The sequence below is a fragment of the Sylvia atricapilla genome, chromosome 4 (assembly GCF_009819655.1).
Source record: "Sylvia atricapilla isolate bSylAtr1 chromosome 4, bSylAtr1.pri, whole genome shotgun sequence".
Taxonomy (NCBI): domain Eukaryota; kingdom Metazoa; phylum Chordata; class Aves; order Passeriformes; family Sylviidae; genus Sylvia; species Sylvia atricapilla.
In genome coordinates, this window is record NC_089143.1 from 9,202,725 (window position 1) to 9,221,591 (window position 18,867).

Sequence of the window (18,867 nt, forward strand, 5' to 3'; positions counted from 1 at the left end):
ATCCTGCTTTTTTCCTTTGTGCAACTTTTATCAAAGCACTAAGAATAAAATAAAACTGAGACAGGGAAAGCAAACTTACTAAGTTTAATAGACTGAATTTGCATTTGGAGCAAGTAATAACACTGAAAACTTTTTCATCCATAGACACTTCATTTTTTAGAACAATGAATTTTTATGCTGAACTGAAAACAAAAATCTAAAACTTAATTTCAAAATTTGCATTTACTTTCTGTCTTTAGTCCTACTTACTTACTTTTCACAGTTCACTTATATTAGATAGATAATGGTGCTAAATTCGTGAATTTGCCTTTTTTTTGAGAGTGACCCTCATGACAGCAACGCTTTGTGGAAATTCCATCCTTCAAAAACATCAATTCTTATGGGAGCTTAAAAAAATAAATTAACTTCAAATGTCATTAGACGTTGCTAATAACAAAATTGAGGCAGGTGTCACTTTAGGCTTGGCTTGCAAAGGTTACATCTCACATGTAGTGATTTTTACTGGACTGAAATGGACATGAATCTAATTAGCTATAAAAACACAAAATAAGTGCTGGAAATACGATCTCGGTATCAAGATTAATCCTATATGTATGTAAGATTATATAAAAGATGGAAGATAACCATTTTAACTGCTACTGTGAACATGCAGGCCTATAAACGAGATACCTGCTGCAGAAACTCTCATCTCTGATGAAAACAAGAGGAATTCAAATTTCATGTGAACATATTTATCTTTGCTAACATAATTTTTTTTTTTTTTTTGGTCTTGGACATTCCAGTTTTGAAGATATATGTGCACTGTCAATTTCCAAAATTCTTTGAGTCAGATTTCTGCCTGATTTCTATCTGGAGAAGAACACATGCATAACAAGAGTCTTACTCTCATCCTGAGTCAGTGGCAGATTCAGTCTGGCAGGTGAGCTGCGCTCCATCACTGGCACATGGTGCTCCTGTTCACTCCCTCCTTTCAAGATACCAGTCTCTGGGTATCCTGAGAGCACTTTATTTCCACTGCCAATAAAAATAAGTCACGTTGTATAAATAAAGCCAGGAAAAAAACCCACCTAGAATATAATGGCAAAATCAGACTTCTGAGTATCAGTCTATTTTCTACAAAAAAGATTTTTGCTATTGTGTCAATTTTGCAATGACAAAGCAATGAGAAAACTTTAATGAATTAACAAGTTTGTCTCCAAATAGTCCAAGTCTTCCTGTTTACCTCAAAATGCCACTTAGATATGTTGATCATTTTGGACTTGTAGAAAACGGCTTCTTTGACAGAAAAAAAGCTTTTATCCATGTTCTCTATACACTGCTCAGCATCACCAGATGCCTCTTCTCTTTTGTGAAACCTGTTAATTAGCAGTTGAGCAAAGTCCAGGACTTTAAACACCACCTGGCAAGATTTGGTATGGCATTTCTAAGACAGCCAGGCAATTTCACACAGATTCTGAGTGAAAACAGCTACTGCTCCTTTAGTCCTTCAGAGGGCTTGTGAACTGTACACATACACAGAGCAGTGATGTACACAGATGTCTGAGCTGTCTAAGGTCTGAGCTGGCTGCTGTGACAGCCTCTTGGCAAAGCCACAGAAGGAAAAGACAAGCCTTCTGATGTGCACAGCTAGCACTGTGCACTGCCACACGTGCCTTGGTCTGCAGGGCCAGTGAATATTGATCAGGATATATTGTATTGAGGCCACCAAGTGCTGATACATCAATCGTGGGCACATGTGATATCCCAGAAGCCAACAGAACACAAAGTTCCACAGGGTTATGAAATGCTTAGGGTTAATACATACCTCCTCTTTTCTTGCCAGAGTTCGTTTTCCTTGGTTTTTAGAGATGACATACTGTCCTGCTCCCAGAGCAGCTTTTTCTGCTTTGTAACTTCCTTTTGCTTGCCTTCCCCCGGACAGCTGTTTGAATCAGTTGAATTCTAGAAGACAGAAAAAGAGAGAAGAAGGAGCTCCCTTTGAATTTGGCATTGGCACACGCATGGGAAAAGTACAGGCTGCCCCTAGATACATTTTGTTGACACACCTTATTATCAAAAAGAACATCTGACATTTATATAATGGAACCATTTCACCCTGGTAAGGCTAACTTTGGATTTAATTAATAATTTAGCTGAAACAACAACTAGTTGGACTAAGCTGAGCATGAAATAAGTTAGGTACCAATTATGGTGCTAAGGATGGCAAATTAAAACTTCCTATTACATACTCTTTGGCAGAAATCCTCGAATCACTTTGAGAGTCTAGACAATCTCCCATTGGACTTGTGAGGACTTTGTGAGTGAACTCAGCTTGTTCTCACTGCCTAGGAGCAAAGCATTACTCACATGCACTGGACATCCTCAAAGGACAAAACCAGTACTACTTCCAATACCTGACTTGTGGAGCTGGAATAAGCAATGGCATGAGATCCTTCACTCCTGGGTGCAGGCAGTGTCCTGACTGGCATAAGCAACTCCACCAGGGAAGTTTGTGCTACACAGCCATGTGGAAAACTGGCCATGCTAATGCCTTTGCACAGGGATGAGGGAGAACAGAGGGGCAGGAAGAGTGCCCCTCTCTGAGAACCAAATGATACAGTACTCCTAATCCTGAAGTTGAGTGGAAAAAGGCAGATGACTGGGTGCAGGTGCCTTAGGCAGCAGAAAATTATATCTGTGAATCCCACATTTACTCAACTGTAATCTCACCTGGGGTGTCATTTCCTGATTTCTGCAGAAACCAATTTAATCAGATGCTAGAGACATTGAATGAAGCATTTCATGCTGCATGAGTGAAAAAATCCAAACACAGAGAGTAAACATTCCTCTGTTTTGCTGCTTTCTAGGAATGATGATCAGAAAGAAAAGGAGGAAAACCGGGGAGGTAGGATTCAGTCTCATTTACACTTGAGATTTTAGATTCAGAGAAACCACTTAAGATTTTGTTGGCTTTGGAAGATAATTAAAATTTCACAGCACCAGTTAAAGGACAGAGGCAGCTGCAGAGAGAAAGAATCATTCTTGCTCCAGTTGAAAATGGGATGATAGCAATTCGCGTGTGAATACAGCTATTCAGTTGTTAAAATCTCACTCTGAGGTATCACCAGTTAGAGAAGGGACCCAGGGAATAACCCTTACTCTTATGGCTCTCAGACTTTGACAGTAAAGGATTAAACTTTGCATTAAAGAAGGTTTACTCTTCAGTGCCTTACTAATCCATGAGAAACTCACCACTGTCTTGTTTCCTTCAGTGGTAGAGGAAGCAGAGGAGAGGAGCTCAGCAGAGTTTGAAGAAACAATGAATGGAACTAGAGTATCCTCGATTATCTTGCGTTCCTAAAGAAAGAGGACCAGGAGAGAGTGGGGGTTAAAAATACAGAATGTAAACTATGAGCTTATGAAACACATAAGAAAAATAGGATTTGGCCATGTGCCATATTTAGATGGTTAGATAAGGACTTGTGGTACCAAGAATAATGATAACACCTCAATTTTTAATTTGCTTCAAGGTTTTGCACTTCTATTCATTTTACCATTAGGATGGAATTTCTAAAACAGGGAAGAATATTTCACTTGCATGGAACTCTGTTTCGCAGAGCACCAGTGTATTAAGTTTAATATAAAAGTATGAAATTACCCTTGGTACAGGAGAAACCTGTTCTGAAAGTTGAAAAAAGTTTCTTGTTTAGACCACAAGCATGTCCCTCAAGCACAGATGAGAAACTATCCATTTACATAATGCATAGAAAAATTTATAAGCATTTTCCAGTTTCCTGAAATAATGACTCACATACAACAGTAGAATACTACTCTCTTATAGATTGTTAACATTCCACAACTGCAAGCTTTGAACATTTCCTGTGTATTTTTATTTTTAAGGCCAGTTACAAAATACCTCCATGATCAAACCCAAGGCAGGCAACAATTTCATCTGGAGTTCTACCAAGCCTAGGCACCAAGTATGTGCCAAAATACACAGTGCTCTGCCCCCACAGGGAAGTCTGAGCATGCCCAGACACAGCTGTATGACTCACCCAGACTTGCACAGCAATTAGACACCTCCACCTATGAAGAGGTGATGAGGATACCTGTCCAAATATTTAAATATTTTTCCTCAACATTTATGGCAGTGCTTAAGAGAAACAATCCTCCTCAGAATTCAGCCTTGAAGAGGATTTTTCATTAATTAATCTAGGTATGGGATGATTTTTTTTTTGTTGTTACATAAGTGGGTGCATTTAAATACAAAAAAAAGCCCAGAAAACAACTTCCTCCTTTGAGCCTTGTACCTCCTCATAGTATCTACGCTCCTCCTCTTCAACTTCTCTCTGGGCCTTTTCCCATTCTTCTTTCAGCTTGTACTGCTCCTTCTGATACTTCTCCTGTACAAACACAGGTAAATTCAGAGAATTCAGTATTAAGAGTAAATTCTGTAGTATTTCCACAGCAAAAATGAATTTGCTAAGAGTGGTTTAATCAGAAATAGGATGAAATAAAAGGATAAAATTGGAAACATCCACAGCTGTCAAAAAAAAAAAAGCTTCTTTTTCACTTTGCCCATTTTATTCTAGGACTTACATTCAACCCCTTCAAACTTCAAGGAAGAAAAGTTCCAAAAAAGGTACTTTTGACACATTAGAGAAGTTTAATTTCTTAGAATTTTTTAAATCTTTGGGCAAAAATTAAATTTATGCTTAAAAATATTAGTAATTCCTTGTTTATCTTACTGCAATAAGTTTCAAAAATGTTTCACAGACCCCAAAACACTGAGATAATGGTTATATGTTAAAACTTCAGCAAAGTAGCATGTAAATCAGTAGGTTTTGCAGATACTGGTACTAATTTAAGAGATATGCCAAAACAATTTAATGAATGACTATGCAAGTTTAAAAGATAAATGAATAGTGTGCAAAGTTTTGAAGAGAGTAAGATTATAATTAGCTAAATAGCTTATTTTCTTCCTTGAGGGGATGATTTCTTAAGAATATTTTTCACAGAGTTTTGCACAAAAAATTATCTCAAAGAGATGTTAAAACTGTTTGCCAGAACTGGTTTGAATAGGGAGAGAAATGGTGACTTCCATTTCCCTCTTACACAAGTTCCAACATCTGTTTAGATTGGTAACAACATCTGCCTAATCCAGCAGAGAAGCATTTACTATTGAGAGAGCACCCACATGTGCCAGAAAAATTATTATAAGAATTTTACACCATTTTAATAGGTGCAAAATTAGATGATTTCAAGAAAGTGTAGAGATACACAAGTCCTTCTTAAAGGATTAAAAGACCCCATTTTAATATTCTCCATCCCTTGATAGTTGTTTGATCTTCTGTTACATGAAACAAAGATATGAATTTTTTGGGATCAAAGCTCGTCACAGTTTCAAAAGAGACTCCTGACTGACTGGGAAATTCAGGTTCTCCTGGCCACTGCATTTCTTCCAACTAGGACACAAATCTAGAACTTTAGGAGTTTATTCTACCACAAAGCAAAACTAATGGCTGCATTGAAGATATTTCCCTCTCTCACAAAACCCCCTCAAACCCAAGTCCTTTCATGTCCAAATTTAGCTTGATATTTTCCAAGAAGAACCTGTGAACAAAGCAGAATTCTATGAAAAGCTATTAAGACAATAATTTTAAAGAAGAGTTGCATAGGCATCAAGGTTAACAAATGGTCAGTGTTGACAAGGAGCCTCCAAGTAATTAAGTGTTTTGCAGTCTATACTCGGCATAATTTAAATATAATTGAGGACCAACACATTTGGTTTAACTCTGCACTGGATTACAGGACCAAGTCCTTTTGGTGTTCCCATGGACTGGGGAAGGGTGACATGAGAGTGCCTAAACCACAGAGAACGTGTGTGTGTGTACTCATTTATCACCCAACTGCCTCAGAATTTGCTCCAAGCATCCACAGAGGATGTGGAAAACATGACACAAAATGCCCAACTTTAGTCCAAAGGGACAATTCAACAGCTGAACCACACAGTGGAAGACATACAGTTTCTTCCCTACCTGAAGCAAACGTTCTTGCTCATGCTGCCACCTTTCCTGGCGCTTTCGCTCTTCTTCAGGATCCCAGGACCAAAAATTGAAACGCTTACGTGAAGAAAAACCAAACTATTAAACTGTGGCACTACACTGCACATGGCTACCAGAGAAAACTGGACTGAGCCTGATTGAATCCTGTGGCTGATGTTACAATGGGAAATTGAGATCTAGATAAGGGTTCTCTCAGTTAGCTGACATTATTCTTAGCTTCACTGAAACTTGGGATTGCCCATTCTTAGCCATGTGATAGAAGAATCATTTGGTTTGCAAAGAAAGTCTTGGGACACTTCAGCAGAAGGGAGGAAAAAGGTCTTAAAGAAAGCTGTAATCATCATTGAACAGAGCCACTTCCAGGGACTCAAATTTAAGGAACATACATATTTTGCTTCTCTATAATCTTCCCAACATGAAAAGCAATTTCAGGTTGTAAAAAATATTCTCTCATTTGATGTCTGCCATGTCTGCATGTCTTGCTTTGACTTTTTATCCATAATTAAATAAATCCTCAGGCTTCACTAAGGATCCCATTACATGACATGTTAAAAATACTTCTAATCAAGGGCAATTTGAGATACTTGCTGTCATATCCTTTTCCACTACAAGTAGTATTTGAATCTCATAGGAAGAGATTATGTCTATTTCTATATGACAAACAGAATGTGAAATACTGTGTACTTCAGAGCAGCATTTGTGGTGTGTTGGGTTTTTTTTGTTTCAATGAGGAAAACAATAGAATTGTGAAATCCTTTCATTTCTATGCATTTAAAATACAATGGATAGTTTAGAATTACATATTATTTAGAGATTGTGAAGCTTTAGTGGCTCCAGTAACCAAATACTGTATAGCTAGTTCCAGATACGAAGAGAATGCATGAATTCCAGATTCAGACAATGCCTTGATTTGGGTTGTACTTTTCCTTTCACATGTCCATGAGAAAAATTCTCATTCTGATTTGGGGATCTTACAAGACAGTTTGCATAAAAAATTAATTTCTGTTAAACACAAATTGCTAAACCAAAGAGTAATGCAAAAAAGGTACTCACATTTGACTTATCACCAGTATCAGAATCAGCTATTAAAAAAACCCAGAACAATGAAAGATTAAATTTAACATAGCAAAATTTCTTCAGCCTGTAAATAAATCTACATTGTAACTGTATATGAGCTTCATGTTAGTTTCCTATTTACTCCCACAACCAAATGCAAGGACTAATGGCAAGCAAATAAATCAGAAAACCCGATTACACCCATCACCAACAAAACTACTTTTTATCTGGGTATAGAGGAGCACAAAATTAACTAATATCAGGTTCTACTCTACCACTAGCTAATGCCATCTACTTCTGGCCACAGATGTTAGCAGTGTTCAGACACTGAGTCTTACCTACCTTGATCTACTTTTCCCTTCGTGATTCAGTGCAAGGAAGGAAAAAGTACAGCAATGCTAAAAGGATGGGACTACACTACTCAAGAGCCACAGTTACGAAGAGAACCATTGCCATTTTCTATCCAAATGTGTTTGCAAATTAGACTGATTCAAAGAAATTAAGAAAAAGGTATTTATAGGCAAGGGATTTCTTTTGGGTGCCTGAAACCAGAGCGTCACAACAGTGAGCAACCCAACAGCTCTTTGTCAACTGTGCAGCAGGAATAGACAATTTCTATGAAAGCAAGAGGTAGAACAAGTCCCCGTGATCATCAGCTTTCACCCCAGCCCCGTGTCCAAAGACACCCGTGGCTGGAGCCCAGAAGGGCTGGAGCCCAGGAGGGCTGGAGCTGTTCTCAGCACCGCATTTACCTGACTGGGAGAAAAACTGTGAGCGCCGCCAGTGGTTGCGGACCCTAAGCGGAACCAGGGCCCCGCTGGGCAGCTCTGCAGGCAACGGCACGGAGACAAAACAAGAAACAGTCTGGTGAAAAGGTGAGGACAGACTCTCAGACCTGAGCCACCTTGGCCATGGGAAGGGTTTTCCTACAGTCGCTTTGGCCCACGGCAGCTAATTTACAACGGACTTGAAAATCGCATGGACTGTCTGTATTTAGAGGCTGCTTTTGCAACATGGCACCTGAACTTACATGAAAGCTCCAGCATACTGCTGCAAGTCTTGCACGGTGCTGCCTTTCATTCCTATTGCAGATGCAGGTTTTGATGGATTTTGCCTTTCAGTGCTCTATATGCTGTGAACACTAGAGTGCAGCCAAGTGTTTCAGTACCAGTCAGAAAACTGACAAGGCAAGAGACTTAGAACCTGTCACTTGATACTTGGTTTGATCTGCTTAACATAAAATGGTATCATTCTCAAAGTCTGCAGGGTAGCACCTACAGACAATCATAGAGTGGTTTGGGTTGCAATGAACCTTAAAGATCATCTAGCTTCAATTCCCCCAGCCAGGGGGACACTGGGACAGTTTTCGCTGGATCAGATTGCTCAAAGCTCCATCCAGACTGGCTCTGAACATTTCCACGGATGGGGCATCCACAATTTCTCTGTGCAACCTGTTCCAGTGCCTCACCACACTCATCATTAAGAATTTCTTCCTAATATCTGATCTCAATCTACACTCTTTCAGGTTAAAGTTTTTATTTCTTGTTCTGTCACTACATGGCTTTGTGAAAACTCCCTCTTCTGTTTTTTCAAAGTGGATCACCTTCAGTACTTTTAACCTTGAAAACATTAGGCTAATCAGTATATTACCTATAGATTAAAAACCTAGGAAGTTCTTATGGGGAAAAAGCCCTCAGTTAATTTTTCTCTCTTTCTTCCACAATACTTACATGTATGCATATTTAAAATACATATAAAATTAAACTACTTAACATTAGCAGTTGCAAGCAATACCTTGTCATGGAGGCAAGGAAAAAAAACAAAAGGTCCTGAATGGCAAGAACTTGTGTTGGGCAGTGATCAAATTCAAGGATGTGGCCCAGATACATGTATTATTCATCTATGAAAAGGAGCTCCACAAGAGCAGATGAGTGCAAAAATTATCTCCAGGAAATTTTATCATGAGGCAAAGCCAATTGCTAAGTCATTTTCATTTGTGAGCAACAGTATGTAATACTCATTGACATAACACAACCTTTTCTGCTAGGCCAGGTAAATGCAAGAAAGAGCTCTCCCTCTGCGCTGTCAAATTTCTGCTGTTATGTTTAAGAGGAATAGCCAGAAGAGTCATTTTCATCACAGAAGCCACAGTACCAATATCAGTCAATAAAACTGGAAAATAACTGCTTTAGCTCCAAAACCCTCCAAGTCATGGATTAGGCACATATCCCTGAACACCACATGCCCATATTCAGCTACTGTCTGGCTGAGTTTTCCAAATGCTTTTTTGCTCACCTTGTGAACCAGAGTTATGCAAAGTGACTTGGCTGGTTTCAGGTAATTTCTTTAGAAATGGCAGCACTAGACTCCCCTTTTCTTCCAGGGCTTTTGCTTTAATCACCTGTTCAGACATTTGGGAGCAGAAAACAGCATGAAAAAGCAACTAGTTCAATCAAAGGTTAGCTTAAACCCTCTCTACTTATTTTCTGAAACAACAGTATCAAAGCTGAAGCCTCTATCTCCAGGATGACAACAGGGAGTTGCAGTATTGAAGTCCTGTAAATAACTGGTAGCTATTTCCTGCTGACATTCACACTGCCCTGCACACCAAAGTCAATCCTCTAACAACATCTAACTAACATCCAACTCCCATGAAAGGGCTCTGTGGTCACAGCCATTTGTGACCTCTGCCACCACCAGCACTTGTTCAGCACTTCAGGAGGACTAAGAGGATAAGCTCCACTGTCTACACCTTCTGGATACTCTGCCCTCCCAACAGGTGGTAGGACTGGGGTTTTGCAGTTTAAGTTCATATTTCTAGTCTCATCAGTTCATAGGTTCAAATCCTACAGGCAGACACTGTGGAGTTCCTTTTGAGGGGGAACCCTCTGATGTCCACAGGATTTGGCAGCTGAAATCATCCTTCAGGGTCATGTTTGGAATGAACTCCTGAAGTGACATTTTATGCAGAAAAATACCAATTTACACAATAAACATTTCTGTGTAAAATATATTTTTTGTTTGTTTGTGTGTTTGTTTGTTTTCTACTCCCTATTTTCTTGCCTGTACGTACCTCCTGTGTAGGAGGAAGCTCTGCTTCCTTCTGCTGCTCTGTTTCAGCTTTCTTCACATCTTTCTTGCTTGAAGCAGTTTCCTCTGAAGGGACAGGACTGGGAAGAAATTCTAATCTCTTCACAACAGGGCTGGCACAAGCTGCAGTTGAGTTGGATTGCTTTTGATCTAAACCCAATCCACACATAAAAGAGATAATGTTGCAAGGTTAAGATACTTCAAATAAAACATATGCCTATTTCTTACAATACAGTTTCTTATTGGATATACTGTGAGCCCATTTACTGAATGTTTTGAAAAAATAAAATTTTTTCTTTAACATGGGAAAAATTTATGTCTCAGAGAAGACAAAACTCAAAGAATGAAATTCACCTGTCAAAATTTATCTGCTTACAGTAGACTTGGGCATCATGGGACACTCTTCATGGTCAACAAAACCAGAGAAGAAACAGAGTCACACTAACTTCTATTTCAGGCACTCCTCTGTCTGAGATGAGCTGTAACCTACAATGGGCCTACTGAGCTAAGATCTCTTTACTGAAATTATGTGATGAATCCTACCCTAAGGTGTTACAAAGATAAGTAGCCATATGACATGGTCTCACTCTCAGCACTGGATGATAACCCTGTTTATTTAAGAGTTTATTAAACCTACCACTTCCACTGACCATTAGTTAATCATCAGACAAGAAGCTGCTAACAGGCAGCCTTGGACTGGAATAACCTAATTGTCATCAAATTCTTAAAGAAAGCCAACAAGCTGATGCTGGTTTCTGGAAGGAGAGACAAGAAGCACACAGGTCTACAGCTGACTGTGACAGCTGAACTGGTGATAGCTGATGCCACCACTGGAAGCAAAGCAGTCACCAGCTCTCAGGCACTGAAGAAACACTCAGAAATCTCTCCAATCTCCTAAAGCAGAAACTTCAGACTTTGTTCCCTTTCCAACCACAGCAGCATTAGCAGCTTCTGAATACACCTCTTTGACAGGCTGGAGAGTAAGCTAAGAAAGAGATGCAGCCTACAACTCCACTAAGAATGTGGACACAAGCAGAGTCCAAGGCAGATGCAACCTGGATGCATCTGGAGATGCTCCCCCACCATTAGAGGCATTGGGGCCACAGCATGGAAGTGTTTGGCTTGCACTGAATAGTAGAGGAGGTTGTTTACTCTGTAAGAAGTTCACAGAGTTCGGACCCCATCTATCCCCGCAAAGCAGACATAGTGAAAACTCCATGTCACTTTATCATTTTGATTTTTGCAATGCTCTCTCAGTTTTCCTTGCCAGACAATATTAAATTTTGCTGTCAGTACTAAAGGTTTGGCATTTCTGACAGCTGGGGAGCTGAAGCCAAGATGGCTTTGTGATTGGTAGACAACACCAGCCCATCACTGTTGACCCTGGAGAGGAAAATTTGGTAATTTCATTACAAGATTGCACCTTATTCATTACCTGCCAGATGCAATTTAAAACTGTTAAATGATGTACTTTGGCATCCAGGAGCCAAAGTAATTAAAGCAGCTAATGAGCCCTTGCTAACAGCCCATGTGCTTCTAATCTTTGGGGCATGGCACCTCATTGATGTTTGAGGGCAAAGCTCAATTGTTTCAGTCACATTTATCCCCAACAAATAGGAGCATTATGCTTACATACCAACTACAGCCAGAGATCTCATTTAAACACTTACTTGACATAGTACTTTTTACTTACCCACACCAAGCTGAACTTTGATAGACCCATTTTAAAAAAATGAACAACAAAAAACTACCATGAACTTAGTATAACAGCACAGAGCAAATAATGTGCTTGCTCAAAGACAATGTTTCAGAAACACACTTTTGAGGAAAACAGCTTAAAATTCTACCAGCAAATTCCTTTCCCCAGATTAGGAATCATGCATAAAGGCTTTAAGGCAGAAAATTAGGAGTATGCACAATACTGCCCATTTAAAGCCCCTATGGGGACTGAAGTGCCCCTTCTTACTCTTTCTCTCCATTCCTTAATGACTTGGGGAAAAAAAAATGTGCCAAACAGAAATTATTACTGACTGGTAGCTTCTGCCCATGTTACTTTCTGGTTACAGCATGCTGTGGCACTGGCTTTTCACTTGCACAAAGTGGACAACTCAGGTGTGCCATTTCAACCACAGAATGACAGAACAGCCCAGACTGGAAAGGACCTCAACAGACATCTAGTCCTGCCTTTTGTGGGAAAGGGAGCCTAGAGAAGATTCCCTAGCACCCTGTCCAGCTGCACCTGAAAAAACTCCTACCACAGGAGCTCTAACACATCCCTTGGGAGGCTGCTACAGTGAATGACTGTTCTGACAGCACACAATTTCATTTTATTTAAGATTACTGATACCTGCAGCATTTTTCTAATGAGCTCTGTTGGTGGTGCTGGTGATGCTCCTAGCGGATTCCTGCCACAGGGTGTGCCTCAACCCGGTCCCATAAATGAGGAAGGGCAAGGGCAGGGGTGAGGACAGCAGCACACCCATCTGGGGACAGGCAGGGACAGGGACAGGGACAGGGACAGGGACAGGGACAGGGACAGGGACAGGGACAGGGTGAGGACAGCAGCACACCCACCTGGGGACAGGCAGGGATAGGGATAGGGATAGGGATAGGGATAGGGATAGGGATAGGGATAGGGATAGGGATAGGGACAGGGACAGGGACAGGGGCAGGGACAGGGACAGGGATAGGGGCAGGGACAGGGACAGGGACAGGGGCAGGGTGAGGGCAGCAGCACACCCACCTGGGGATGGGCACTCCGGGGGGACAGGTGCCACACTGCTGGGGCTGGGCTCAGCTTGCAGGCTGTCAGCTCCATCCAGTTCCACCGGGGAGGCCTGGAGGGAGGAACACAGCATGGAGTGAGTACAGTGGAAATAAAAGCATGTGCTAGTTCCTCAAGGCAGCGCTTGCTGCTCCTTTGTAGTGTGTTTGAACCACATCAGTGTGGAGCTCAGCAGGGCATTGGGGACAATGTTTCAGAGCAATATGTGCCCCTTTGGGTATTGAATGGCTGTGCTTTAATCTCCTTTTCAAATCGCTCATCGCCAGCCATTAATGTGGTTGGTTTGGAATAGCTCCTACAAGCTTTTAAAACTGTAGGATATCTTGGATTGTGTTAGCTGGAGATAAGCATACATTTCACCCCTAGTTTCCCCTTCCAGAATAACACAAAAACGTATGCATTAGTGAATAGATAGCACATACTAGGGTTTGGAAAGTGGCAAAGTAATTAAATACTTCCTTTATTTCACGGTTGTCTAAACAATCTGTTATCTGAAGGGAAAAGCCAGAGTTGGTATTAAAAGTAATGAAATACTTGAAACACTATTAAGAGAGGACTGAAAAAATATGGTGAGACTGTATCAAGCCAATAATTCAAATGCCTTTGAAAAGCAAGCTTCCTGACCTGGACAGGGCTGTTGCAGAGTTAAAACCACACTGTCAAAACATGGGTAACACTTCAGCTGATCTATTCAGCAGCTTCCACCATACATCTGCTTTTCAAGAAAGCAAATCATGAAAAATCTGCAGCACAGTTATCAGCCATTGCTGATAGCTAGTGCTTTTAATGCATCCAAAATCTAGAAAATGGCAGATTCAATGGAGGAAAACAAAAAATGCAGACAATTTTTAGAAATAAAAAGTAACATATTTCAGAAATAGCCTATTGTAGACTCTCTTTCCTGTCCTCCTCCCACTCCTCCATCTTCTTAACAGCCACAAAAGAGGAAATTTGATGACATTTCCTCTTTTCTGCAGGCAGGAATCAGACCTCCACCTTCTGTACAGATCCTGTTTCCTATCCCTACAGCCCACATGAGCCTATGGCCCTAATCTGAACAGACTCCATGAAAAACAGAGCTGGTCTCTCACATCTCCATAACTGGAGACACCATCTGGCAATGCCAACAGGATGCCAACACCTGCAGACAAACCACAAAGCTCCAGGGAACTTTACTGCTGGCAAAGCTTGTGAATCCCTCCCTCGTCTCCTCTCTGGAGGGAGACATGCTCTCAAGAGGGGCAAGAACATGTCTAGGAAGATGCCCTGCAAGGAAACAGTGCAGACTGGTGTGGGGCCAGGCAAACCCAGCAGGCAGCCAGCAGTGCTGGGAACAAGAGAAGGGACCTGCAGCTGCCAAGGGCTGTGCTGCCACCTCTCAGCAGGACAGGCGCCAGATCACAGCCACGAGTCTCTGGAAGTGGCAGCGCATGCTGGGGCTGGCTGCCTGCCATCCTCGCCACTGCCACCACTTCCCAGGGCACCCTCACCTCTGCCACCCTCAGCCTCTGCCCCAGGTAGGACATGGAAACATGTCTCCCACCTGCCTAAAAGCAGTTCTTGAACTGGATGAGGCAGAAAGTGAAATAGAGTCTCTAGAAAGGTAACATGGAAACTTTCAGGACTTTCTCTCAACCATGTCCACCTGTGAATGCATCTATACCAAGAGTGGAGAAAGCACAGACCTCTCCCTCCATGTCTTACCACTCCCAGGAAGGATGGTCACTGGAGATGAGGCACAGGCTAAAACACAGTCCCAGAGAAATGCTCCCAAGTCTGCAAGTCCTGTGCCCTAGAGGTTTATCTCTTGCCAATTAGTTGCTCTTTTCCTTCATACAACCCACCTTTCTCTCCCCCAGTTCATCTGGACTCCAGCCTGGTGTGTCACTAAGAGTTTTCATTGCAAAAGCCCCAGAATTCTACTGCAACTAAGGAACATTTCCCCTGCAGCCTCAGTTCTGGCTCCTGATACAACAATGGCCAGGGGAGAAGCTACAGGAAATCCTTCCCAGCCTTGCCTAAAGCAGAAACAAGCATTTCTTTTCTGCATGAGGACAGACAGGTCAGTGCAAGAGGCTAGCCACATAGGTCATGCCATATCTGTCCTCAGAGGTTTTCAATATTTCAATGATCAAGCCCTTAGCAACCTGTTCTGATCTCATGTCAGACTCAGATAGAGACCTACAACCTGAATTATTCTATGTCACCCTACAACCTTCAAAACTCTGTTAAACCTAAACAAATGGCTATTATTGAGAGCTCAGGATTTGCCCTAAACAAGGTAGTTTTCCCATGGGAAAATAAGAGGCTCCACACCCACTGATCCAAATCATAAGCCTCCCAAAGAAACTGTTGTAGATTTAAATTATGAATATTTAGATTGATAATATTTTTGGTAAAACAATGGAATTCACCTTTCACTTTCAAAAAGGAACTGTCCAAATTGAAAATATTAAAATAAATAAATACATTCAACTTTTATTTCAACCTCAGAGGCTTTAAAGCTATAAACTGTTACATTTCCAGGGCTAGTACAAAAAGAATTGAACTGTTATACCCAAGAAAGTCAACTGCTGATGTCAGGTGCTGCTGGAGAAAGAGCACAGCCACAGTGGCCTCTCAGAGGGGCTAAAATTCACTGTTGCCCAGTGAATGCTGCAGTGATGCACGATGCACACACACGATGCACTTGTATCACCTCTGGGTCTAGAATTCCTCAGGAACCTAAACACGGTGCTGTCACACAGCCATCCTGCACAAGCACAATAACTAAACCTACTCATACCCTATACCCAGGAGGTTGAACCAGGTGTAGACATAAATGTTATTTATAGAAAAAAGAGCTACTTCTTGCTGCAGCAAAATTGTCTTTCCAATGGCACGCTACAAAAGTTCTGTTCCTGCTCATGAGACTTGACTCTTTCTCCTCCCTCTGCTGAGAAATTAAATGCTAGTGACATACAGCTAAAAATATAAAACTGATTAATAACTAATTTATAAAAAAATGAAGTCAACTTCACTGGGGAACTCTCTTATTTCCACTGAATTTAATTCTATTTATAATACCAAGTTAATGTAGTATTATCTTGTATTTTATCCACAGGTATATGATCCAATTAAGAAAATTCTTAAGTGTGCTGATAAAATTGACAGAATATCTTTTCTACCACAGACTATCATACTTCACATTACATAAATATTCGTGATCAAATAATGAGGTTGTCACTCAACATAAAAAAAGCCAAACAAACATTTCATTACAACTAGGAGGACTGTATTTTGACTGAAAGATTCCGTAACCTAGTGAGTGACATTTCTGAGGTGCTTCAGTTCTGTGAGGAGCTCTCATGCCTTGGGATGAGGGACTGATGCAGCCTCTCAGCACCCTTCTGTCACATGTGTTTGTGTGGGCAGAGGTCTCTTTCTGCAGGGCAACAGAGTCATTGCAAACACAGGCTCTGCTCTGGGCGCCTCTGAGGGAAGGTCACACAACACCACCACAGGTAATAAGGCCTTAGAGAGAGCTATGAAAAACCTCAGTGCATGGGGGCTGTGATTATCTCTGCCCACACATCAGGCTGGTGTCGAGACTGTCCCATTAAAACTTCTAAAAACTGAAGAATGCTGTCTGCTTGGATGGGTGTTTTTATTACCCCATCCATCTGGGTGCCTAGGAGTTAAAGTAAGCTTCCCCATTTGTGACTTGGCCTTAATTCGTGATGGAAAGTTAAATATTGTGATGGCAGTTGTGGTTATGAGCACATAAGTACAGAGGACAAAAGCAACACTGGTGTTCTGATAAACAAAGTATCCATTTAACAAAGACACAAGCACAAGCATATAGTGTTGCCACATAAAATAAAATAAAATAAAATGAAAATAAATTAGTTCAGTTTGTGACAGACAGGATTTTTACCACATAAACTAGGACATCAGTCTAAGTATTTCTTTGATTCTGATCATACAAGCCAGAAATGGCCATCTTGGCTACTGCTGTGGAACTTTACACTCTTAATCAAACCCTAAAAATACAATAACCAGAAGTACCTAACACACAGATTATCACAACTTCTACAAGAATACAAACTCCAAAAGAAGTTAGAGTAGAACTTTATTAATCCTCCTTGTAAATTAAATTGAAACATAGATCAGTTAACACTGCTTGCACACAAAATCGCGTCAAATATTGTTATTGTATTTTTTATGAAAACATGACAAAACAAGCTGTCTAGAACCAGTAAGAATGCAGTGATATCAGAAAGAATCAGGTTAAAACTACAATTTAAATTCTGTAAAACCATTCAGGAACGAAATCGGTTGCAACATCAATAGCCACATGCAGAAATTGTCTGACAAATCACAAAACTTCTTCGATTCGAATTCTACACATATCACTGACTTCAAAATTTTCGTACAAAGATTTCCTCATCAATATTCATGTTGGCAGCTGACATGAGTGCTGCTGATGGCACAACCTTGGGCTGCCACAGCTTAGTTTCTTGCATGCTATGCCAGATATAGCACTACAGCCAGAACACTGCTTCAACAGGTTAAGTCATCTGCCAGCTACATAATGCTATACTCAGGCCAGCTATTTACAACAGAGGGTCAGGGTAATCAGTAAAGGACAGAAAAGTCTTGAAAATACTGCAAGAAAATGTGAAGTATTCCTGATAGTCATTAGAGTTATTACTGCTCAACTGGGGTGTAAAATTAGCTTCTTTCACTGACAGACAGTGAAAAGTACATGGCTGTCTGAAGGACAGGAGACAGGCATATTGTGTTCATAACAAAATGCTGAGCACAGTTCCCTTCCAGCTGCTTTGAAGCTTTGCTGCTTGTACTTCTCATCCTACACCTTTTTCCCTTCAGGTAGTCCAGCCCTCCATGCATCTCTTCATGTGTGGTTCGAGGCAAAGCTGGAACAGACAGACTTACTCTACGAGTGTTTCTCGTCATGAATCAAAGAACAAAGACTTGTCTTACCGGATATGTACAAACCAGGATTTCAGCCCAGCTCTCCTGTAGCTTGGCCAACAATCCTCAACCACAAGAAAGCTTATACTTTAATCTCAGTTCAATCGGTGAATTTTTCAGTAAGAAGGAGAGTGTTACTTGGATATAGAAAACAAGTGCATTTTGTGCCAAGCGTGCAGTGAGTAGAAATGGACAAGTTTAATCTAGCTAGTGAAAAATTAAAAGAAAGTTGTCTCTCTGCACCTCCACTACCTCTTTTTTAAGTTGCTGCCTGTATTTTTTTGTTTGGTTGGTTGGTTTTGTTTTGGGGTTTTTTTTTCGGTTGATCAGAGCAAAGTTATAACTAGAGCTATAGGAAGCCAATAATTTCTAAGTGTTCACATAAAATAAAGTGATGTTACTTACTGAGAAATTAATTCCCCTACCCTAAAATCTGCACAAACACTGTTCTAAAATAAAACATTTACTTTGCCAACTTCTGATTCAAAGAGCTGGAGGATACAGCTTCTCAGCATTTGTAGTGTCCACCACTATCCTGTATAATGGGAAGAAAACACAGCCTAAATGGCTGACAGGTAGGAGCAGGATGAGGTGATTTTCACATTATTGCTGGTATTGCCACTGATTGATCAGTCTTTGGGCTTGTGCCCCCATTTTTCCAACTGCATTGAGAGGTATAAGTAAGCTTCACCTACCACCCCTCGCAGCACCACACTGCTCCACGAACACCAGTGGGATATTAGTCTCCTGTCTGTAGGCCAAGTTCATCCTTTTTAGCCTTTAATCATAGGCAAAATTTCACAAGCTACTTTAAGCAAAGGTAAGTCTCCTGTAAAATCACTTATACACTACCTATAGTCTACCTAATACTCTACCAATACTCTTGACATGTAAGTAAATTTTTTGATAATATTT

The 18,867-nt window shown here is 40.7% G+C and overlaps 1 protein-coding gene across 1 annotated transcript in view; it reads right to left on the bottom strand.

Annotated features, from left to right (window-relative positions):
- The window catches only part of LIMCH1 (LIM and calponin homology domains 1), a 175,416-nt gene that overhangs the window by 9,669 nt on the left and 146,880 nt on the right, over window positions 1-18,867 (bottom strand). Inside the window, exons 21-29 of the mRNA XM_066317063.1 lie at window positions 12,934-13,027; window positions 10,174-10,340; window positions 9,396-9,501; window positions 7,098-7,126; window positions 6,018-6,101; window positions 4,290-4,382; window positions 3,232-3,336; window positions 1,805-1,941; window positions 884-1,014 (exon numbers count right to left, since the gene is read on the bottom strand). Coding sequence (XP_066173160.1) covers window positions 884-1,014; window positions 1,805-1,941; window positions 3,232-3,336; window positions 4,290-4,382; window positions 6,018-6,101; window positions 7,098-7,126; window positions 9,396-9,501; window positions 10,174-10,340; window positions 12,934-13,027 — 946 coding nt within the window. The remainder of the gene's footprint in view (window positions 1-883; window positions 1,015-1,804; window positions 1,942-3,231; window positions 3,337-4,289; window positions 4,383-6,017; window positions 6,102-7,097; window positions 7,127-9,395; window positions 9,502-10,173; window positions 10,341-12,933; window positions 13,028-18,867) is intronic.